At 49.9% G+C, this 25348-nt stretch overlaps 1 protein-coding gene across 1 annotated transcript; it reads right to left on the minus strand.

The window, feature by feature from the left end:
- Positions 1-19406: 19406 nt before the first annotated feature.
- Positions 19407-21727, minus strand: LOC123125101 (GDSL esterase/lipase At5g45910-like). The gene is made up of 5 exons (XM_044545636.1): positions 21137-21727; positions 20781-20996; positions 20487-20635; positions 20039-20278; positions 19407-19944 (listed from the first exon to the last, which is right to left on the minus strand). Exons 1-4 carry the CDS (start codon positions 21396-21398, stop codon positions 20060-20062), a joined length of 846 nt encoding a protein of 281 aa, XP_044401571.1. The 5' UTR covers positions 21399-21727; the 3' UTR covers positions 19407-19944; positions 20039-20059.
- Between the last annotated feature and the right edge of the window lie 3621 nt (positions 21728-25348).

Below are 25348 nucleotides of genomic sequence, written 5' to 3' on the forward strand. Positions count from 1 at the left end.
CGGACTGGGTCCGTGATCTGAGGATTGTCCTCATTGCTGCATAGAAGAATTATGTCCTTGATGCACCGCTAGGTGACAGACCGATTGCAGGAGCAGATGCAGACGTTATGAACATTTGGCAAGCTTGATATGATGACTACTTGATAGTTTAGTGCACCATCTTTATGGCTTAGAATCGGGGCTTCAAAGACGTTTTGAACGCCACGGAGCATATGAGATGTTCCAAGAGCTGAAATTGGTATTTCAAGACTCATGCCCGTGTTAAGAGGTATAAGACCTCTGACAAGTACTTTACCAACAAGATGGAGGAGAATAGCTCAGCTAGTGAGCACATGCTCAAAATTTCTGGGTACTACAATCGCTTGAATCAAGTGGGAGTTAATCTTCCAGATAAGATAGTGATTGACAGGGATGACGAAAACGATTCCCAAGCTCTTCGCGATGCTGAAATCAGCGAAGGTAGAAATCAAGAAATAGCATCCAGTGTTGATGGTTAACAAGACCACTAGTTCAAGAAAAAGGGCAAGGGAAAGAAAGGGAAAACTTCAAAAAGAATGGCAAGAAAGTTGCCACTCCCATGAAGAAGCCTAAAGGTAGACCCAAGCCTGAAACTGAGTGCTTCTACTGCAAAGGAAATGGTCACTGGAAGTGGAACTGCCCTAGATACTTGGCGGATAAGAAGGATGGCAAAGTGAACAAAGGTATATTTGATATACATGTTATTGATGTGTACTTTACTAGTGTTCATAGTAACCCCTGGGTATTTGATACCGGTTCATTTGCTAAGATTAGTAACTCGAAACAAGAGTTGCAAAATGAACAGAGACTAGTTAAGGGCGAGGTGACGATGTATGTTGGAAGTGATTCCAAGGTTGATAAGATCACCATCGCATACTCCCTCTACCTTCGGGATTAGTGTTGAACCTAAATAAATGTTATTTGGTGTTTGCGTTGAGCATGAATATGATTGGATCATGTTTATTTTAATACGGTTATTCATTTAAGTCAGAGAATAATTGTTGTTCTGTTTACATGAATAAAACCTTCTATGGACATACACCCAATGTAAATGGTTTATTGAATCTCGATCGTAGTGATACACATATTCATAATATTGATGCCAAAATATGCAAAGTTGATAATGATAGTGCAACATACCTGTAGCACTGCCGTTTAGGTCATATTGGTGTAAAGCGCATGAAGAAACTCCATGCGGATGGACTTTTGGAATCACTTGATTATGAATCATTTGATACTTGCAAACCATGCCTCATGGGCAAGATGACTAAAACTCCGTTCTCCGAAACAATGGAGCGAACCAATGTTGGAAAAAATACATACCGATGTATGCGGTCCGATGAGTGTTGAGGCTCGCGGCGGGTATAGTTATTTTCTGAACTTCACAGATTATTTGAGCAGATATGAGTATATCTAATTAATGAAACACAAGTCTGAAACATTTGAAAAGTTCAAAGAATTTCAGAGTGAAGTGGAGAATCATCGTAACATGAAACTAAAGTTTCTACAATCTGATCGCGGAGGTGAATATTTGAGTTACGAATTTGGCCTTCATTTAAAACAATGTGGAATAGTTTCACAATTCACGCCACCTGGAACACCACAGCGTAATGGTGTGTCCGAACGTCGTAACCGTACTTTATTAGATATGGTGTGATCTAGATGTCTCTTACCGATTTACCACTATCGTTTTGGGGTTATGCATTAGAGACAGCTGCATTCACTTTAAATAGGGCACCGTCTAAATCCGTTGAGACGACACCGTATGAACTGTGGTTTGGCAAGAAACCAAAGTTGTCGTTTCTTAAAGTTTGGGGTTGCGATGCTTATGTGAAAAAGCTTCAGCCTGATAAGCTCGAACCCAAATCCGAGAAGTGCGTCTTCATAGGATACCCAAAAGAAACTGTTGGGTACACCTTCTATCACAGATCCGAAGACAATTTCTTTGTTGCTAAGAATGGATCCTTTCTAGAGAAGGAGTTTCTCTCGAAAGAAGTGAGTGGGAGGAAAGTACAACTTGATGAGGTAGTTGTACCTTCTCTCGAATTGGAAAGTAGCTCATAACAGAAAACCGTTCCCGTGATGACTACACCAATTAGTGAGGAAGCTAATGATAATGATCATGAAACATCGGATCAAGTTACTACCAAACCTCGTAGGTCAACCAGTGCATGTTCCGCACCAGAGTGGTACGGTAATCCTATTCTGGAAGTCATGTTACTAGACCGTGACGAACCTACGAACTATGAGGAAGCGATGATGAGCCCAGATTCCGATAAATGGCTTGAGGCCATGAAATCCGAGATAGGATCCATGTATGAGAACAAAGTATGGACTTTGGTGGACTTGCCCGATGCTCGACAAGCCATAGAGAATAAATGGATCTTCAAGAAGAAGACTGACGCTGATGGTAATGTTACTGTCTACAAAGCTCGACTTGTCGCGAAATGTTTTCGACAAGTTCAAGGAGTTGACTACGATGAGACCTTCTCACCCGTAGCGATGCTTAAGTTTGTCAGAATCATGTTAGCAATTGCCACATTTTATAATTATGAAATCTGGCAAATGGACATCAAAACTGCATTCCTTAATGGATTTCTTGAAGAAGAGTTGTATATGATGCAACCAGAAGGTTTTGTCGATCCTAAAGGTGCTAACAAAGTGTGCAAGATCCAGCGATCCATCTATGGACTGGTGCAAGCATCTCGGAGCTGGAATATACGCTTTGATGAGGTGATCAAAGCATATGGTTTTATACAGACTTTCGGAGAAGCATGTATTTACAAGAAAGTGAGTGGGAGCTCTATAGCATTTCTAATATTATATGTGGATGACATATTGTTGATTGAAAATGATGTAGAATTTCTGGATAGCATAAAAGGATACTTGAATAAAAGTTTTTCAATGAAAGACCTCGGTGAAGCTGCTTATGGATTGGGTATCAAGATTTATAGAGATAGATCGAGACGCTAAATAGGACTTTCACGAAGCACACACCTTGACAAGATTTTGAAGGAGTTCAAAATGGATCAGTCAAAGAAGGAGTTCTAGCCTGTATTGTAAAGTGTGAAGTTGAGTCAGACTCAAAGCCCGACCATGGCAGAAGATGGAAAGAGAATCAAAGTCATTCCCTATGCCTCAGCCATAGGTTCTATAAAGTATGCCATGCTGTGTACCAGACCTGTTATGTGCCTTGCTATGAGTTTGGCAAGGGGGTACAATAGTGATCCTGGAGTAGATTACTGGACAACGGTCAAAATTATCCTTAGAGGACTAAGGAAATGTTTCTCAGTTATGGAGGTGATAAAGGGTTCGTCGTAAAGGGTTACGACGATGCAAGCTTTAACACTAATCTAGATGACTCTGAGTCTCAATCTGGATACGTATTGAAAGTGGGAGCAATTAGCTAGAGTAGCTCCATGCAGAGCATTGTAGACATGGAAATTTGCAAAATACATACGGATCTGAATGTGACGGACCCGTTGACTAAGCTTCCCTCACAAGCAAAACATGATCACACCTTAGTACTCTTTGGGTGTTAATCACATGGCGATGTGAACTAGATTATTGACTCTAGTAAACCCTTTTGGTGTTGGTCACATGACGATGTGAACTATGGGTGTTAATCACATGAGGATGTGATCTATCATTGTTAAATCACATGGCGATGTGAACTAGATTATTGACTCTAGTGCAAGTGGGAGACTGAAGGAAATATGCCCTAGAGGCAATAATAAAGTTGTTATTTTATATTTCCTTGTATCATGATAAATGTTTATTATTCATGCTAAAATTGTATTAACCAGAAACTTGATACATGTGTGGATACATAGACAAAACACCGTGTCCCTAGTAAGCCTCTACTAGACTAGCTCGTTAATCAAAGATGGTTAAGTTTCCTAACCATAGACATGTGTTGTCATTTGTTGAACGGGATCAAATCATTAGGAGAACGATGTAATGGACAAGACCCATCCGTTAGCATAGCATATTGATCGTTTAGTTTTATTGCTATTGCTTTCTTCATGTCAAATACATATTCCTTCGACTATGTGATTATGCAACTCCTGGATACCGGAGGAATGCCTTGTGTGCTATCAAACGTCACAACGTAACTGGGTGATTATAAAGATGCTCTACAGGTATCTCCAAAGGTGTTTGTTGGGTTGGCATAGATCGAGATTAGGATTTGTCCCTCCTAGTATCGAAGAGATATCTCTGGGCCCTCTCGGTAATACACATCATAAGAAGCCTCGCAAGCAAAGTGACTAATTGGTTAGTTGCAGGATGATGTATTACGGAACGAGTAAGGATACATGCCGGTAATGATATTGAACTAGGTACGAAGATACCAACGATCGAATCTTGGGCAAGTAACATGCCGATGACAAAGTGAATAACGTATGTTGTCATAATGGTTCGACCGATAAAGATCTTCATAGAATATGTGGGAGCCAATATGAGTATCCAGGTTCCGCTATTCGTTATTGACCGGAGAGGTGTGTCGGTCATGTCTACATAGTTCTCGAACCCGTAGGGTCCGCACGCTTAACGTTCGATGACGATTTGTATTATGAGTTATGTGTTTTGGTGACTGAAGATTGTTCGGAGTCCCGGATGATATCACGGACATGACGAGGAGTCTCGAAATGGTCGAGAGATAAAGATTGATATATTGGATGATAGTATTCGGACACCGGAATGGTTTCGGATATTTATCAGAGTACCGGGAGGTTACCGGAACCCCCCGGGGAAAGTAATGGGCCACATGGGCCATAGGGGAGATTGAGGGCAGCCCGCAAGCGGGTGGCGCCCCCCCCCCCCCCATGGGGAGTCCGAATTGGAAAAGGGGAGGGGCGCGGCCCCCTTTTCCTTCTCCCTCTCCCTCTCCTTTCCCCTTTCCCCCTCCAAAAGAAGGAGGGGCGACTAGGACTAGGAGTCCTTGTGGGTTTCCCCCCACTTGGCGCCCCCCTAGGACCGGCCACCTCTCCTCTCCTCCTTTATATACGGGGGCAGGGGGCACCCCAAAGCACATCAATTGTTCTTAGCCGTGTGCGGTGACCCCCTCCACCGTTTACTCCTCCGGTCATATTGTCGTAGTGCTTAGGCGAAGCCCCGCGCGAATTACTTCACCATCACCGTCACCACACCGTCGTGCTGACGAAACTCTCCCTCGACACTTTGCTGGATCGAGTTCGAGTGACGTCATCGAGCTGAATGTGTGCAGAACTCGGAGGTGCCGTACGTTCGGTGCTTGATTGGTTGGATAGAGAAGACGTTCAACTACATCTACCGCGTTAAGCTAACGCTTCCGCTTTCGGTCTACAAGGGTACATGGACACACTCTCCCCCTCTCGTTTCTATGCATCTCCTAGATAGATCTTGCGTGATCGTAGAATTTTTTTTGAAATTTCATGCTACGTTCCCCTACACAAGTGACACAAGCCATGACGACCAAGGCCAGGCGGGCGCCAGCAGGCGCAGTACAGTAGGTTTCCTCTTTGGTGCTAAAGAGGCAAGCGCAGGCGTGGAGTCCCGAGGAATCAGCCAAAGGTTTCCATTTCCGTGCTACAAGACCAAGACCGCCAGGACGGCTGGACGGAGGTCATCGTCGAGCCCACCACGGCATCATGATCATAAGCTTTGTAGGCGAAGACCACCTTTCATCAGGATAAGATGTACTTCTTGTCCCCTTTCAAATTGGCCGTTGTGGGATCCCTTTCCACCTTGTTTCGGAGGAAGAGGACGAAGGCCACTATAAATATAGGTTAGCCACCACCATAGAGGGGAGGGACCAATTCAGACCATCCAAACCCTCACTAGCTCGCACCAACACAAGGGCAGACCTCCTGAGGATGGTCTTCCTCTGTACCAGTTCATCCTCAGCCCACCTCGAGGCTAATCCACCACAAAGCAGGAGTAGGGTCTTACACCGCAAGGTGGCCCGAACCTGGGTAAACCGCCGCATCTCTTTCCATTCCCGTTCGTCGAGCTAGGCCGTGAGATTGACGAGTTGGTAGACTGGGGAGATTGAGTTCTTCGCCCGCACCCCAGAGTTCGAACCTTTCTTGGGTTTGTGGAGCCCTGAATCCGACATTTGGCGCACTAGGTAGGGGTGCGTCGGAGCCTCTCTTCCGCCAGTCGATTCGCCACCGTTCCGTCGTTCCCATGGCTGATGCTCGTCGAGTTCGTGCTGAGCGCCGGGCTGCCCTCGCTGCCTGTGTCGCCTAGACAGCACCCGCAGGAAAAGGCGGCCCCCGCCGTTCCCCGTCGCCTGCGGCAAATGGCGCCACCGGCTCCGCGACCCATGGGCACTAGGCTTCGTCGCTGCATCCTTCTGTGCGGTGTGATGGGCGCCCCGCTACTCCGTCGCTGACTCCGGCGGCTGCTTCGTCCTCCCATGCTCATCGCGGGCCGGCAAACGCGCAGGCTGCGTTGCTCATGGCACGCGAGCTTCTGCGCTATCGCCTGATCGATGACCTCTACGAGGACTAGCTGGACCGCATAACCGAGCTCATCAGCACCGCCGGAGAGTCCCTTGCACCATCTCCCTCGCTCCCTACCCCACCTCATGTTGCGGGCGACGTGGCCCATGGTGCGCCTCCCCCACCTCCTAGGCAGGATGCCATCGTCGAGCCAAGGCGTGAGGCTCCTCGGCGCGACCTGCTGCGCAGGGCGCCGGCGACGAAGAAAGCTGCCAAGTGGTGCAGAGGCCTAAGGAGAGGCGTGTGCACTCCCAGCACCACCGCGTCAAGACCGCGTGCTTCCCGAGGCGGCGGCACGCGAGCACCAAGACCTAGGTCCCCCTCTGCAGTGGGTTCCCGTGAGCGTGGCAGGCTGCCGTGCATTCACCCCAGAGCTGCGCCACATCGTCTGGCCTGGGAAGTTCAAGCCAGACCTGCCTCCACACTATGACGGCACCCCCGACCCTGCCGAGTTCCTCCAACTCTACAAGCTGAGCATCGAGGCGGCCAACGGCGACGAGAAAGTCATGGCGAACTGGTTCCCCATGGCTCTCAAGGATGGCGCGCGCTCATGGCTCCTAAACCTCCCCGCCGGATCGATCTCCTCCTAGGATGAAATGCGAGAGCGCTTCATCGCCAACTTCCAAGGCACTCGTGACCGCGCTCCCGCTGCGGGCGACCTGCGCCGCATCAAGCAGCAGCCAGGGGAGACCTTGCACAAATACATCCAGCGCTTCACCAACGTTCGCCTCAAGATCCCCAAGGTGTCAGACAACGCCATCATTTCGGCGTTCACTGATGGCATCCGGGATGTCAAGATGAAGGAAGAGCTTGCCATACACGAGGACCTGTGCTCATCTCTGGATATGTTCAACATGGCAACCAGATGCGCGAGAGCCGAGGAAGGTCGCCTCTCCCTCCTTGAGCTTCCGGAGGCCGACCCAAAGGATAAGAAGGCTAAGGCCAAGGATGTGAAGCGCAAGGGCCCAGCCATGCTTGTGGTCGAGCCTGAGATGAAGCACGGCTGTGACCATCCAGAGACCTCCAAGGGCAGCCGCCCATTCTGCATCTTCCACAACATGCACAGCCACAACACCAACGACCGCCAAGAGCTCAGGACCATCTGAGACGGGCGCCTTGGCCGGCGCCCCGAGCGCAACGACCGCGGCTACGGACGCGGAGGAGGCCGAAGCGGGGTACGCTGGGATAACCGCGACCCCCGTCGGGACTGGCGCGATCAACCTCGTGAGGACCGCTGGCAGGGCCAGCCTCGCGAGGGCCACTGGCGCGATCAGCCTCGTGAGGACCGCCCTCAGGGCAATGCTGGCCTTCCTCCACTGCCACCACCACCAAGAAGGAATGACGACCACCACCAAGATGATGGTGCTGGGGGCTTCCAAGAGCCTCGTGTCGTTGCTTGCATCCTAGGCGGCGCTCAGGCCCCCGCCTCCCATCGCATCTTCAAGCAGTTTGCTCGCGAGGTGAACGCGGCTCTCCCCAAGCTCGAGGCGATGTGTCCGCTTAGGTGGTCCCAGTACGCCATCACCTTCAACTCTTCGGACCAGCTCAAGTGCGCGGCCACTGCCGGCGTGCTCTTGATGCTCTGCTTGCCCGCCATCAGCAACGTCCTCGTCACCAAGACGCTTATCGATGGCGGCGTGGGGCTCAATGTTCTCTCTGTCGAGACGTTCGGCTCGCTCCAGCTACCGTACGACTAGTTCCAGCCTACCAAGCCCTTCTCGGGGGTGACCGATGGCTCCATTGTCCCCATCGGGTAGATTCATCTCTCGGTCACCTTCGGCAAGCGCGACAACTACCACACCGAGCTCATCGACTTCGACGTCGCCCACATTCGTCTCTCGTACAACGCCATCCTTGGATATCCAGCTCTGCCCAATTTCATGGTCGCGACTCACCATGGCTACAACGTCCTCAAGATGCCAGGGAGCGGAGGCATCATCACAGTCGCCTGCGACAAAAAGGATGCGGTGTGCTCCCTCGAGCGCGCCTACCAAGCTGTGGCGGTCGAGAACCCAGATGATGAAGGCGTCGTCTACCTCCCTGAGGTCATCCCCAAGAAGAAGAAGAAGAAGTAGCTGCTCCGCCGAGGATCTCAGGAGGATGGGGCGTCTGACGGTCGTGCCTCAGGCCTCGCGCCCACTAATGGGGCGCCTTCCCCTCTCGCATAGGAAGGCACGCCCGGCGCCCCTCTCAGGTTGGCCTTGGAGGCACTCCTCTGGAGGGCCTTAGACCTGGCCGGCGTCACGAGGGAGGCATTCGGGCACCATGTGCAGGCGTGCTTCAACACGTGTTTCCGCGAGAGAAGCGCAAGGCACGAGGCGCCAGGCGTTCAGGAGTTCATCACCAAGGCAATCAAGGAGCTTCAGGAGGCGAGAGCCATGCGAGGCGAGCGTCATCCCACACCACCGGTGCAGCTCCCGCCCCAGACGAGGGCATTGAGCTGCGCGTCTGCGTCAACATCCCAGGGCTCAACAGAGCCGCGTCTCAAGAGTTCTTCTGGCCGTCCCACGTTGGCCGGTGCGAGGGCCCCCCATCACAGCTATGTTCGCATGCCTTTCGGCCTGCCGAACATGGCTGTTGCGCACCAGCGCCACATGCGGGCCGTCCTAGAGGCTCACGAGGTCAGGCGCAAGGCGGTCCAGACGGAGGAGGTAACGAACCCTCGCGAGCCCCCCGGGCCTCCGGAGCCCCGTGGGGCTCAGGAGCCGGACGCTTCGTGAGGAGCGACTTCTGCAGCGCGCGTCTTCAGCTGCTCCAACACTTCTTCAGCAACGGTGCCAGGTGACACTTTTTGGTTTGTTCAGTTGAGGGCGCCCCTCGGGCTGCATCAACCTCATGCCGTACGGGTCTGCCCTGCAGCGTGTATTGTTTTGTGCATCTATCAGAACTGGCCTCGCCTTATCATGATTCTCTACATTATCCCTGCTATCTTGTTGTTCGTGGAGATGCCCTGCGCGGCCTCCGTGCATTGCTAACTCACCTCTAGCTCATCCTGCAAAGGGGGCTGCTGGCACGGTGCCTGTGCTGGGGTCCGTCCCTGCAGTGCTAACAAGTCTGAGAGACCAAGCTCTGGCTTGCGGCCAGCCGCGCGCACGTCACCTCACCGGGTCCTCAGTTCCTTCGCCTTTTCGCGGGAAGATCACAGGCAGGTCGGCGAGCGCTGTTGTATTCTATGCTTTCTTCCTTCGGCTAACTCGCAGGGACCCCCGGAGTCAGGACTGCGGGCCGTGATCCCTCCAAGACACTTTCGTGAGGCCAGCTACCCCTTTCTCCTCGCAATCTGCTTGCACGTTAAAGGGGGAGCCCCTGAGCATCGTGCCTCAGGGGCCCCTACTTGCCCTCAAGCCCTCACCCCCTGGCCTTGACCACGGCATCGCGACCTGGCATACCAGTGGCGGCTGAGCTTTGCTTGAGGGCCGGGACCCGAGGACGTAGAGCACCCAGACGAGCAAGGAAGAGGTGGTCGGCGCGAGTCTCTCCTGGGAACGCTGCAGCTACCGGAACGCAATTGCGCGTCGCGCGAAGGCTGCCCTCGCGGCGCAAGGACAACTATAGATTGCCGAGATAAGTCACCTAACATACGCAAAATGTGCATTCCACATTCAGCGTTTCGCCCCTCGTGATCTCGCTGGGGCAAGGATTTCCCCTTCCATTCTTTCGAGAGCCTCTTGCACGTCAAAGGGGACCTCCTGAGCATCGTGCCTCGGGGGCTCTTACCGGACCTCGGGCCGCTCACCTCCTGGCCTTGACCACGGCATCGCGACCTGGAATACCAGTGATGGCTGAAGCCTGCCTGGGGACTGGGACCTGCCGACGTAGAGCACTAAGCTACTGCGAGAACGAAAGGGAGCACCGTGACGTAGCGGGAGACGCAAACACAACGTCAAGCCAGCAACAATAACATTAAGGCAAAAGCATTACGGTTTCTTACATGCCCCCGCGGGGCTCGTCATGATTTCGCGCAGGGAGAGCAAACGGAGGGACCCTGAAGGATCCTGGCCTCAGCGACGTCACCGATGGCGCCGAGTCGACGCCGCTGCCGTGCTCCGGGCGCGGCGAGAGCTTGGCAGCTCGTAGTTGTCGTTGTCGCTAGACTCCAGAGAGTCGTTGGATTCCAGAGAATCGCTGCTGCTGCCGGAGGAGCTGCTAGCAAGGCCAAGGGCAAGTTCAGCGCCCGTGGCCACGCCGCGTGGATCGCCTCTTCCAGAGCAGCACTCCAGGCGCCGACTGTCCTCACTAAAGAACTTGAAGAAGAGCATCGCAGCCCCGTCGTATTCGAAGTGGATGGCGAGAGCCCCCTCCGAGCAGCAGGGGCGGGTGATCTCGCCCCATCCACGGGTCATAAAGACGTCGCCCGAGGGGACGACCTCGACCTCCGCTTCAGTAGCTTGGTTGCAGCACCCGGCGTGCTGCAGCCATAGCTCAACGGGCCCCCTTGGCGGTATCTCGTCCGCAAAGAACCGCGGGAGCCGGATTCATGTGCGCGGTGGCATGGCCGCCCGCACCACGAACTCGCGTGCCACACCTTCGGCGTGGGTGCGCAAGCTGGGTGGCCGTGGAGCCACCGCCAGTCCACCTCCGCGGCCCCGACCCTCGCGGCGTTGGGTGCTGCCCCTGCGTGCAGGGCTCTGCGCATGGGCGTACATGGGGATCGGGAAGCCCGGCGGAGGCCGCTCATGCCAAGGCCGCGTCACCACAGACCCCTCGGCGGCGGCGCGGCGGCGGCCAAGCCTTTTCTTCGGCGGAAGTGGCCCGAGCTCCTCTCGAGGGGTTTTTCCCTTCTCCGCCGCGGAAAACCTCCTTATTGGCGCCATGGATACACTGGCAAGGCAGCGGAGTAGGAACAAGGAGAAGCAAGCAGCGAGAAGACGAAGATGGGCCGGGGGGCTCCGCCCCCTTCCACCATTTATAGGCGAAGGGAGGCTAACCGACGGCCTCCCACGATCTCAAGTAATGATGGTTTCTCTGCATGCAATAGGCGGTTGTCAAGTCGGACGGCTGCCGAGGCAGCATGGGGAAGCGGAGATGCCCACGTCCCATCAAGCGCCACCATCGACCGGGTCCGCAGGCGATTGGGGCCCGCGGCGCTTTGCCCTTGCCCTTTGGCTTCGCCTCGAAGCCAAGTCCGAGCGCGCCTTGGGCTCGGGGGCTATTGTCGGCGTTCTGGGAACCAGGGTACCCAGACTTGCCTGCCTGCGGCCCACGGCGTGGCTCCATCAATGGCCTGGTATGGCCCATCTTCAGCATCAAAAACACAAGACCCTCGCGAGGGGCCAAGCCTCGCGAGGTGGACGACGCCAAGACCTCCAGAAGGAGCGGCCTCCTAGGCTGGCTCCTGAGGAGTGGAGATTTCTATGCAAGCGCCCACCTCATGAGGATCAAGTGACGCAAGCCATGACGACCAAGGCCAGGCGGGCGCCAGCGGGCACAGTATAGCAGGTTTCTTCTTTAGTGCTAAAGAGGCAAGCGCAGGCGCAGAGTCCCGAGGAATCAGCCAAAGGTTTCCATTTCCGTGCTACAAGACCAAGACCGCCAGGACAGCAGGACGGAGGTCATCGCCGATCCCACCATGGTGTCACGATCAGAAGCTTTGCAGGCGAAGAGCACCTTTCATCAGGATAAGATGTACTTCTTGTCCCCTTTCAAATTGGTCGTTGTGGGATCCCTTCCCGCCTTGTTTTGGAGGAAGAGGACCAAGGCCACTATAAATATAGGTTAGCCACCACCATAGAGGGGAGGGATCAATTCAGATCATCCAAACCCTCACTAGCTCGCACCAACACAAGGGCAGACCTCCTGAGGCTATTCTTCCTCTGTACCAGTTCATCCTCAGCCCACCTCGAGGCTAATCCACCAAAAAGTAGGAGTAGGGTCTTACACCGCAAGGTGGCCCGAACCTGGGTAAACCGCTGCACCTCTTTCATTTCCCGTTCATCGAGCTAGGCTGTGAGATCAACGAGTTGGAAGACTGGGGAGATTGAGTTCTTCGCACGCATCCCAGAGTTTGAACCTTTCTTGGGTCTGCGGAGCCCTGAATCCTACATCGATAAACTGAATATTATGACTACATATGAATGTCTACGTCAGTGTACCAGGATGTGCAATAATCTAGCATAACATGTATAACAATGGTGAACGATGTCTTTCCCAAAAAATATCATGTCAGCTCTATGACCGTGCAAAGCAATATGACAATGAATGTTCAAGACATGTGAATAGTAATGGTGGAAGTTGCATGGCAATATATCTCGGAATGGCTATGGAATGCCATAATAGGTAGGTATGGTGGTTGTTTTGAGGAAGGAAACAATAAGGCTTATGTGTGAAAGAGCATATCATTTCACGGGATTTGGATGCTCCGGCGAAGTTTGCACCTAGTATCGAGATGAGAATGGACAATACACGGTACGGAAGATGCTAGCAAAATATGGATATGCGGAAGTGCTTATAGTCCAAAAACTAACATTAGTCATAAGGAACTGAAATACTTACTGCGAAAGCTTATTAGCCCTCGAAGCAAAGTACAACTTGCATGCCCCTAAGGAGGAGGTTGGGAGGAGTTAACCATCGCACGTGCCCAATCCGAACAACACAAAGGATATCAATCAAGGATAAATCATGCTCCAACTTCCTAGCTATGCCAAAAGCGACACTTTCATTAATTTTAAATCACAAACCTTAACACCAATATTCCTACTAAACCAAGATCATCCACTAGTACATCCTCATGTTACCATCTCAACATCGCAAAATTATTCCAAGGAATCAAACCAACATATTCAGTGATCTACATGCAAGTTTTTATCATACCACCTTTATATACCTATTATTCTTGGACTAAACATATAACTCATGCAAATTAACACTTCATATTTAACTCTCAAAAGGATATAAGTGAAGCAAGATAGTGCAAATAATTTCCATCAAATATATTTTGCCTTGCTCAAACAAATATATGAAGAACATGAGCAATTGCCTCAACTCAAAAGATATAATTGAATGTCAATGAGTATTCTATAAATTTGAGATGAATATGTGTCTCTCATAGAAGGTGTGATCAGGAACCAATGATTGCGGAAACAAGCAAACTAAAAATAAAAGACGCTCCAAGCAAAACTCATATCATGTGACGAATAAAAATATAGCTCCAAGTGAAGTTACTGACAGATTCAAGACGAAAGAGGGGATGCCGTCCGGGGCATCCCCAAGCTTGGACGCTTGAGTCATCCTTCAATATTACCTTGGGGTTCCATGGAAATCCCCAAGCTTAGGCTCTTACCGCTCCTTATTCTCTTTCCATTGTCATCTCACCTAAAACTAGAAAACTTCGGCCACACAAAACTTAATGGAACTCGTGAGATGGGTCAAGACAAGATTCATGATTGTTCCCACATAATACCTACTATAATCTATTACAAGTTCGACCGAAGTATCTATATCTCAGGTAGAGGCTTCCGTACCAGTCGCGGTAGGGAATTCTAGAACCACTTCTAGTGTTTCTTTTCTTTGACTAGATGACGAAGAATCTATAATCTCATTGAATTGAACTGTCCTCCCACTCACTATTTTGCAGAAAACATTTTCTCAAAATTTAACCGTTCTTTGTGGCAAATACTTTGCCTAGGTGTAGTGATAGAGGAATACCCAACCACTTGGGATACCTACAAAATAGCACTAATCTGACTTGGGAGGTAACTCGTGAACATTTTTCCATATGTCTCATATTCCCGGACATTAAGAAAAGACCAAATGGTTTGGCATATCGTAACATATCTTGTCTTTTCAACAGATTTGATGGCGCTCTTTTCAGTGAAAAAGTTGCATTGTCTAAAGCATCACATTAAAACTACAATGGCAAATTGATTAATGCAATCTTTGATCTCGCCATGTCATACATAGTTTGATTACATCTACTAACGTGTAACTCAAATATTCCTTTATGTAATCTAATTGTACAAACATAATTTTCTTGTTAGAATAATTTTTTACTTCATTCTAAAAATCTTTTGAAACATTTCAAAGAATCTAGATTTACGTCTCATTAAGTAAATATACATACCTAATTAAGACACCCTTGAAGATAGATAAATCCACTGCTTGCAACAACACTTATTCGACTACACACATCAATATGCATGTTTCCAATTATTTTGTTGCTCGTTCTTTATGGCCTATGAATGGTATTTTAGTTTACTTCACTATTTGGATATAAGTTGCAAGTGTCAGATGATTCATAATCAGATGACTTCAAAATCCATCACTATGGAATTTCTCCATGCGGGTTTCTCCAATAAGACTAAATGCAGTGCCACACATACGTGGAATTCTTTTAGTCTTGCAACATTTAGCGTCAGTGTTATGGATTTTCAATTTTATCATCAATATTCATAACATGCATCCTATTCATAATAGGACTATGGCCTTTTGTTCATAACATCGAACAACAATTGTTCTCTCATGAACAACCTCCTTGCAACTTATATGCAATGGGCTAGAGTGTACAAAACTCTCAAATGAATTATGACAATAAATACAGAGGTAATATGCTGATGAAAAGGATCATAACTTTTACAAAGTTTCTAACACGTATGTTAACCTCATTGTCTGCTAGTCATTTTAGGCCGTAGTAGTTCTTGTATTGAATTGCAAAAGAATGCAATCGAATTGGTATCCTTGTGACCAAGTTTTTAACCACAATCCCGATGAATTATTGATCAACAATTTAATCACATTTCCGAAGAAATAGACTTACTTGACCAACTTTCTATACATCTTATAACTTGTATGACATTCATACCTGAGCTAAACATTTCAGTCTTCTTTCTTACTGCCATTTACTACTCATAGTTTTACTTCCAATATTTCTCCTACTCATAGAATAAGCATCCAACTAGCGTGCGCCCTAAACTTCCCTAGGCATATAAGTCTCCTTACATCCTTCGGATTTTTTCTTTCTCTTTAAGTTCTCACCATCAACTCATGACTGGCGTTCTTGCGGATCCTATGCCTTTTAGTCTTAAACATAGTTGAAACTTCACTAGAACTTGCAAGCAAACACTGCATTAGATATCACATATATGTTAGCCTTTGTTTGTTTCTGAAAACAATTTTCATTTCCAAGAATATAACATGACTATCCCAAACATTATGAAGTTCGGGTTTCTTGGAAGCAAGCAGACTATGATAGGATTTGGATCAAAGGATGTGAGTCTCATCATCCACGGCATCTGTGGGAGAGTATTGTAAGCATGAAATAGGAAAAAAAACTTCTCAGCACTCTAGAGGACGATCCTCTAATTATGTTTACCAATCGTAAAGATTCAACCAGATAATAAAAACAACTAACCAATTTCAACAGGAAAGGTGGAACCGCGAGCCATTATTCTACAACTATAATGCAAACTACAGATTGACAATGTTCAAAATTAATTGCACTAGTGATTAAATTTAATTAATACATAATTGTGCTCCCACTTAAACCAATATCTTTGACACTAGGAAGAGCCCTAAAAACTTCATATGTTTATGCGAGAGATCACCCTAATAAAAATGGCTAGTGCGCAATCAAAAAGGTACAAAAAAGGGATAAACAACTCATAATTCATAATAGCATGATATGGTATAGCCATGGGCGCCGGTGAAGTCCTCTTCGTCTTTGCGAAATTTCAGCAAAAAGCGTTGCCGTGGCAGCAGAAAAACAGTGTCGTGGCAGCAGTTTAAAAAAAATAGATTTCAGTCAAAACTGCTTGTCATGGAAACTTGATGATGCTACTGTGGCAGCAATTTCGAAATTCACTATTGTGGCAGCAGTTTTAACAAAAATAGATTTATGTCAAAATCGCTTGTCGTGGCAACCTTAAAACGGTGCCATGGCAGCAATTTAGAAAATCATTGTCGTGGAAACAGTTTCTTCAACTTTTCTTCTCCATTGTCTTGTACAGCCTCTTTGCACCGGGGTCCTCTGTTGCAAGCTTGTCAGTGTCGTCTGTAATCACATGGCTATCTCTATAGCTACTCTATTACATTAAATTTTGACACGTAGGTCATTAAAGAGACAATCCCGTGGCTCCAGCCATCATGTCATACTGTGATGCGCAGGTCACTTAAGCATTATAACATATAATCATCTCATACATAAACTCATTATTATGACCAAGGCTATACCACATCACATGCAACCTACAAAACCAAGTTAAATATCCTCTAATCGGTTTAGCCAAATTTAAATTTACCTGGCTTCTAGGGTTTCGGAGAACACTAGCTACCTACATCCACCATCAAGTATGATTATTCTTGTTGCTAGATTAACTTTGCGGGGTGTGTGAGGGAAGAGACTTAATTAAAATTCTCTAGCCCCACACTAAACTTCGTCAATACGGGTGACCCCCATGTAGATCAAAATCCGCATTCCCTCTCATGTTTGCGACGGTTCACCATTCTTGACTATGATGTAGACCAAAGAACTGCTAGCAGATCCCTGGCGGTCAGAGTCAATCGATTGTCAAAACTTTGTAGAAATGTATATCATGCCGCCAATGAATTGAAACAAAGCAACACTCAAGGGAAGAAAACAAGAACATCATGTAAAAGATCTTATCTTCTACTCACACGATTTTCTTAAGCTCTAGAACTCGCCTAGTTCTTAATTCCTTTTAGCAATAGATCAAATTGATTACTAAAAACTTTGTACAATACCCTCACAATCACATGTGATCTAGATCGAAACCTGCATCTACTCATGGAACCGCTCATGATGCCACTGTTGAGAAACATAATAGAAACAAAAAAATTGTCCTACATACACGGTCCACGCACACTATCAAGATGCATTAGAGGTTTAGATCATATCGTTGCCAACTTTGAGTTACAGCGGAAGAAGAGTTGGTGTAGATCGTTTATGAAGTCCCTTGAACCGTTCACAAACGATCCCTCGAACCGAAGACAGAAAGCACGGCCTCTCTACGGATTGCAAGTGTACAGTCGTCCAGATCTTATCGTTGGCAGAGAATTAGAGGGAGAAGAAGAAAACCGCACAGGGATTCTCTATTATGAGGATTATAGATAACTAGGTCTATCTCTAATTTAGATCAACTCTAAATTAGAACTAAAACTGTTGAACGAGAGGAGGCTCCAAAACTTGTGTCTCACGGTCATAATCCTCTAGTATAGATTTGTGTAGGAGAGGGGAGGGGGCACCACACAAGAAGGGAAGGACTCCCTCCTTGGTGCACCGACCTAAGGGGAGGACGAGTCCCTCCCCCACTCCAATCTGGCACCCTTCTAGCTTGTCATACAAGGTAGGGGGCGCCCCACTTTGTCATTGGGCCCTAGGGCACAATAACTCTCCACCACTTGGCCTTTTATATATTTTATTTGGCCCAATTATATTAAATTAATTATAAAAGCCTACTAATATATATTAGAATCTTTTATTATTAATTTAGCATCTCCGGAAACATTTTCCACCTATATATCTATTCCCAATATTACCCGGTAAACCCTGAAACTCTTCCGGTAACTCTGAAACGCTTCCAATTTCTCTCGAAACTATTTCTAATTTTTGTGAAACTATTTCTTGAATATTTTATCATAACTCTTACTCCATTGACACTCAACAAATCGTGACTCCCTTAAGCTTATGACCTTGTAGGTTCGGTAAAACATACAAATGAACAAAACTCCCTTTTGTTCAATGACCAATACTGGAACCATAGACATCCATATTGATCCCTATGAATACACGAATGATATTCGAGTGAATCTTTGCTTATCATGTGATATTCCCTTTGCTTCGCGATAGTTCACAAAACCCGAGGTGAGATATATCGGCATCCTCTTGAGTCATTCTCATGCTCACTATACTGGTCTCCTCGTTACCGGTTTCGTTCTTCTTTCTCGTTGACATGTTCCGGCATCCGTGTGACCTAGTCACCTGTGTCTGGCCAGTCGATGATGGATGTCGTCACACCGAAAGGACCCTAAGAATATCTCTCCATCGTCGGAGGAGCAAATCCCACTCTTGAGCTATCTAGCCCCTTGTCATACTTTCCGATGAACACGAATGTTGTTGTTATGATCACCGTGTTACAAATGACATTTGAGCAACCCCAAAGTCCATCGTCCGGTAAGAAGTGACTACGATACTCTCATGGTCTAAGGAACTAAATCATACATTAACTCTCTGTGTTATATCGATTGACTTGTGAAGATTGCATTTCAAAGTATAACAAACAAGTTAGGCCAATTCAATATGATTGTTCTTCTAACATCATACTCTCAATGTTGTTTTAGAACTGTCGTTACACTTAACAATATCTCAAGATCCAGAAAACACGATCAACATACAACACTTGAGCTAGTCCTAAAGGCGAGACTAGGAATCGGATTTTACCGTTTATCATTTACACGTGCTAATGAGTTTTTGGCCGAATCGCATATTCCAGAATCATAACAATTATAGCATAGAACATAAACTCTTAATTATAAATGTGAAAATAAATAATACAATATTATTGCCTCTAATGCATATTTCCAAAAGTGCGGCCCACTAGTTGGTAGTTTGGGGGTCTTCGGCCCAACCCATGCTCGTGGGCTGACGTGGTTAGCACCCCTATGTAGGACACCATCAGAGGTTCCTACAATGCTTGACAGGGCCCGGCACACTGTTGAGGAAGATCCTAGAGGAGGAAGTATGGAGCAAAGTGATGACCCAATATAAATTTACTTGGAAAGCCTCACGGTTGGAGGTCTTGAATGAACTTACTTTTTAAGATATATACTCCCTTCATCCCGTAATACAAGCGTTACAATAGTGTCAAAAATGCTTCTATATTATGAGAGGGAAGGAGTATGTTATTCGACGCATGCAGTACGAAATCCGAGAACATGCACGATTACGTCAACCTTTGCCCAATTTTTCTTATGTTTTAAATAGAGGGCTATGGAAAATAGCGGCGGGCCTTCAAATCAGCTATAGCGGGCTATTTGTGAAGGCGACCATTTAGCGGCACCCTACTAAAAAGGCTATAGCGGGCTATAGCGAAGCTATAGCCGGCTATTTAAAACTATAATTTTTCATGATCAGAAATTCCTTGAATGGAGTCAGACATACGAGACTCTGCAATCCACATAGCTCTCCATCAGGGCCTGCTCTCCATGATTCCGGATTTATCTTCTACTACCTCCATCCTGATTTATTGACCAGAACGGAGGTAGTACCACCTTGATTACAAACTGGTATAGCTGGCCCCTCTTACAGTGGTGTCGTCTATGCTGCGCAGCAAGAGGTGAGCCATGTAGTGGTAAGCTGCCTCCGTGGGGTGGGCGCCGTCCCAGAAAAGGCGAGCCGACGGGTTCTCGCATAGGTTTCCACCATCTTCACCACAGAGAAGCGTGTCGGGCCCTCCACAACACGGGGTAAGAAGAGCGTCCTCTTCAAGACCTGCAAAGTCGCAAGCATCGATACAATCCTCACCGGCCCACATCATTTAAACATGGAGGCTACGTACAGAATATGTGGTGCTGGGCTGACTGACCAAACTTGGCAGGCGACTCCATCATGTCCATGACGGGGCCGAATCGGTCGGCATAGACGATGGCGGTGCCGGGTGCCTGACCCGGAGCTTGTCCAGGGCCTCCTGCAGCAGCAAGTTGTGGTGCATCGCTAGCTTGTTGTACTCTTCGAGGCAAGAGTCGCCGGTGAGGATCTTGGGGACGCATCCCAACGGGATCACCCCAGGCACCACTAAACTCGTCGCCCCATGCTTGATGAGCCTCTGTTTCAAGTACAAAGAAAGGTTTAGTTTTCCTTGGGCTTGTCTTGCTGTGCCCCCAGCGTGACTCTATGACTTGATTGTATTTTGTACTGTTGTGTTGGATGCTTGGTTCGTTGCTTTATAATATAAAGCGGGGAACCTTTTTTCGTAAGTACTAATAAAGGTAACTAACAGCTTGCTTTGTTGATGAAGCAATTGAGGTCGGTACCTCGACGGCCATGGAGATGGCACCGACGACATCTGGAACTAGCGGCATCAGCGTCATCCCTGCCACGCCGTTCAGCACGAAGATGCCGTAATCATTGGTCCCGAATTCCCCCACGACGAAGAGTGATCTGCTGAAGAACGTTTCGCACTCTGCGTACGTAGATTAGAAATTAAATAAATCTGTTGCCTTGTCACTCCGCAGTGTGGTGCAGTTTACTGGCTGAAATGCACGCTGAATATATGCCTTTGCGTAGTACTATATATGACTTGAGAATTAGAGTTGGACCACGCAGACCTTGGGTTGTGCCGCAGAGCGAAGGCTTGAGAGACTCGAACCACCGCAGCTGCACGCCCAGGCTGGTGTTGAGAGGTTTCCTGGTGCGGGGAAGCAGGCGGTGGAAGAAAGCGGCGTCGAGAGCGGTGGAGCCGCTGACGGCGAAGTTGGCGCCTTGGCGGAAGCTTTCGTTGTGCGCCAGCGACGGCGGGACGAACGGCAGGCCCAGGTGTTGCGCTAATTAATCCGACCCCAAGCAAAGAGCAACTAATAAAAAGGCTGATTTGGAGAACAACTAATAAGTAACAACGGCCGGGAGCAGATATCGAGTGAGTGGTACGTACTCTACTACGTAGTGGTAGGTAGCGTTAGCGTACCGATGAAATCGATGACCAGGCGGCCGTCGGAGCAGCGGCCGGTGGGGCGGCCGAAGAAGGTGGTGCCATAGGGAGGGCGCAGCACGTAGTTGACGCGCTCGCTGGGGGGAAAGACGATGAGGTTGTTGCCGGTGTCGGAGGAGGAGCCGCCGAAGCTGAAGATGGAGTCGTATCGCCCGGCCGCCGCGGAGACCAGGCCCGCGAGTGGGAGGAGGAGGAGCGAGGAAACGGCGACGCACAGGCACACCCGCTTGCTGCTCATCTTGCTTGATCCTTCCTGGTATGGCCGACAGTGGGGACGGAGTGCATGCCGGCCAGGTAAAGCCACGAGTTTCTATCTACATTCCGGAGCGTCTGACTGCTATTCCATAGTATTCCGGAGGGGAAATGAGGGAGGCCGAGGCGGAAACGAGGCCGCCGGAGGCGACCGGATTCCCTTCGCCGGAAACTCGATCCTCGTCGGGTGGCTGCGTAGGGGGGTCACCGCAGATCCGGCCGCGCTCTCCCAGTGTCCTCGCGGCGGCGCCGCCGGGAGGAAAGGAGGGACCGACGGGATCGGGCGGGGATCGTAGCGCCTCAACGCAGAAGAAGATCGGACGGGAGGAGAGCAGATGGAATCAATGGCGGGCTATGTTTTCTGCCGGGACAGATCCGAGCATCTGGACCGAAGGACGTCTTCGATTCACTCCGCACTCAAATTGGCTGGCACTTCTCGATTTGGAGAACGACGTCCTCGCCGGCGAATATTTTCCGAACAGCGGCATAATCAAGGTAGGATTTCAATTCAAATTTGACGCGTATGAAGTGGTTGTTGGCGAATGCGTGCAGATCGATTTGCGTCCTAAGGCGCCGGAGGTGGTCGATCTGACGGCACCGACGGCCCCTACACGACCGGGCGGACGATTTTGGGTACTTTTGGAGAGCGAGGACGAAGAACAGGTGGAGGTTCGTGTTCCCACAAGAACGCCTTTGACATCACAGGTTGCGAGTCCGCTGCCGGAGCCCAACGCCACAACGTTTCGACGTCGATCAAAAGTTCAAATCTCCAAACCGTCGATGAAACCATGGATCGGACAATCCCTAAGGTAATACGTGAACCTGTAGCTTTGTCAGAATTTTTGCCGGAAAATTGGACTATGGTCACGAGGAAGAAGAAGAAAGGAAAGATTGTCCGGCCACCGCCGCCGCCAGGATCGCCGGTGGCGAGATCGGCGAGCGATATTCGAGCGGCCAGACGGGCTCGTTTGAATACGTTATTGGGCCTTGGGCCTGGGGTGGATGCAGCGAGGGATGCAGGGACGGCCGTGGTTTCTCTAGGTTTGGGCGAGGCCCAGCCAGAGGCCCAAGCCTCTTTGCATCCACATCATGCGGACGTGCATGTATCGACGCTGCCAGCGAAACCATCGATCGCGTCTAGGGTTTTGGCTTCGGGGTTTCCATCGCTAGGCTCGGGACGGGCGAGGAAAGTTTCTCGCGCATGCGCCATGACAGGAAGAGGGCCGCCGTCCGCTGCTGGCGCCTCTCCTTCGGGTGGTTCTGGTCGTGGTGCTCCGCCGGCCCTTGGTGCAGCCGCTGCGGGCGGCGTCGGTCGTAGCGCCCCGCTGACCGCTGGCGCTGGTGGCGCCGGCCGCGGCGCCCTGCCGGCCGGTGCGAAAGGCAGTGTCGGACGCGGCGGCCTGCCTCCTCAGAGGCCGTCGGCTGCGGGGATGCAGCCCAGAGCCGGAGCCGGCCGGGGTGCTCCGACCGCCCCGCGGCAGGTTTCGGTGGTCGAATCTGCCAGGTCTCAGGCGTTGACACATGCTGCTCAGACCAACGTGCGCCAGCCGGAGGAACCAATTCAGCCACCGGCAGCCAAGGCACTGGCCCTAGGAAGGGGTTGCGGTGCGCAAGGGCGTGGTGGATATAGTGGTTACAGTAGAGATGGACAGAATTTCAATCGCTACGGGCAGTGGGGAGGTGATGGATATGATGCATATGGTGAGGGACTGCACCGTGGTTCTTCGTCCGGTGGCGGCCGGGGATATAATCGATATTCTGATGAGGACGCAGGACATTTTCAAGGTCCGCCCGGTAATTTTGTTGAAGGTGTTGCCGGACCCAGGGATCGTTTCCGAGGTGGATATCGTCGCGGTGGGAGAGGGAAACGGCCACCACAGCCACGGCACTACCCACCGCCCCCACCGCCAGCTATAGAGATGGCTTCGGGCGAGGAGATCGAACACGGAGCAGCTAAGGTGGGAGATCCATCCACGCTACCCGCAGCGGCAGTTGATGCGGTTAGGGCTTTGGCAGCAGTGCAGGTTCCGGTGACTTCGGGAGGGACCAAACATCGGGAGGGCACGTCTGACAAAGGGTCAGAGAAAGCGGAGGGAGAGAAACTCTCTAAGTGGGCGATTAAGAGGAAGAAGTTGCCTTGCTATAGATGTGGTGAGCCGGGTCACTTCGTGGCAGAGTGTACGAATGAGCTTTGCGAGTATTGTCTCCGCTCCCAGCATGTGACCGGGGAATGCCCTCTCCTCTCCGGTCCCAAGCCTGCCATTAACATTTTTGGGGTCTGCTGTAAGGAGTTGATGTTTTTTGAGACACCGGAGGTCGATCCTCTACCACAGATGGTTGAGAGTTCTTTCCCGGTAGCTATCAGAGTTACTAATGGGCAGTTGACCGAAGCTCAGATTGTCAGACAGTTACGTGAGTTAGTGCCGGGTAATTATCAGTGGCTTCTGGAGCAGTTAGATGGTCAGTCTTATAAGGTTGATTGTCCCACTAAAGAGGATCAGATGCATTTTCTTAAGTGGGGTTTATGCAGAGTTACGAGTACAAACATTGTTATCGCTTTCGACGAGTGGAAGCAGGAGGAACCTGAGGGTACACCTCTACAGAAGGTATGGGTTCGTTTTTATGGGGTGCCACCTAGATATGTAAAACATTTTCTGATTGCTTGGAGTTTGGGTGGTCTGATTGGTAAGACAGAAAAGGTTGACATGCCTTTCACTCGCGCACAAAATGCTGCGAGGCTGTTGGTCAGTGTGGTGAGTGTTGAGCATATACCAGATGTGGTCAGCTGGACACATGCTGGAGTCACTTATATCTTAGAGCTCGAGATCGAGGATACTGCAGTCTCCGAGGAGGGGGATGGGCCACATGACATGGATACGACTGAGGGTGGCGGCGCGCCCGGGAACCAGGAGAAGGGGGCCGATGATACACTGCCGGAGTCGGATAAGGGGCCTGCGCCAGATAAGGTAGCCAGTTCTACCAAACAGGCGCCCTCGTCCACTACTCCGATGAACACGCTTCGCTTTGGTTCTTTTGCACCGGGGTCGGCTCCTAGCCGGTTATGGAGCACCAGGGTTGAGGCAGACGACCCGGCAGAGCTTGAGTTGCCACCAGTGCCGAATCTAGTCGGTGATGTGACGATTGCGGAGTCTACACCCGGGGCGCGGGCCGATCCTGAGAGGTTGGCCGTGGGAGGGGCGCCTGGACAGGAGGTCTGTGGCGCTCTTCCTATTTTGACGTCTCCGGTCGAGTTGGGGGTGAGGTGCGGGAAGGAGTCCCGTGCTATAACCCCCCCACAGGATCATATCTTCCACAGTGGCGTGTCGGGGATGAGATGCGGGAAGGAGTCCCGTGTCGCAACCCCTCCACTGTGTTGCACCGAGCAGGGCGGTCGAGGGACGACGGTTTCTGCGGGTGCCAAGGGGGACGGAATCAGTGAGCAGGCGTCTCCACGGTCCTTTTCCCCCGTGGCACTCGCGGCGGAGGTCCACTCCACCACGCCCTACCCTCCTTCACCGACGATACCGGAGGGGCGTGGGAGTCCTGACCGCACCCTTTGCGGGAGGACCACGGAGGAGCTCATCGCCTTTGGCGGGATTGCGGATCCGGTGTCGGCTGGCAGGCGTGTTAGCAACCGGATCCAGGGACAGCCGGATGCGGACGACCTGCAGCTAGCGCGTGCCAAGAGGGCCGCCATGCTTCGTCATGCTGAGATCACTGCAGGTACGTCCTTTGATATAAGTTGTTCCATTTTACACTTCTCTGAGAATGAAATTGTTGATAAGGCAAACGACTTAGGCATTTCTTTGGGGTCAAATGAAACCGAGGTCGTCAAATCCGTTAATGATCTTTTAGACTTGGAAGCGGAGAGGGCTTCTGAGATCATTCATAATCTTGCCTCTATCCAACCTTTGAATGAAAATGACATGAACAATT

Source organism: Triticum aestivum, chromosome 5D, assembly GCF_018294505.1.
Source record: "Triticum aestivum cultivar Chinese Spring chromosome 5D, IWGSC CS RefSeq v2.1, whole genome shotgun sequence".
Taxonomy (NCBI): Eukaryota; Viridiplantae; Streptophyta; class Magnoliopsida; order Poales; family Poaceae; genus Triticum; species Triticum aestivum.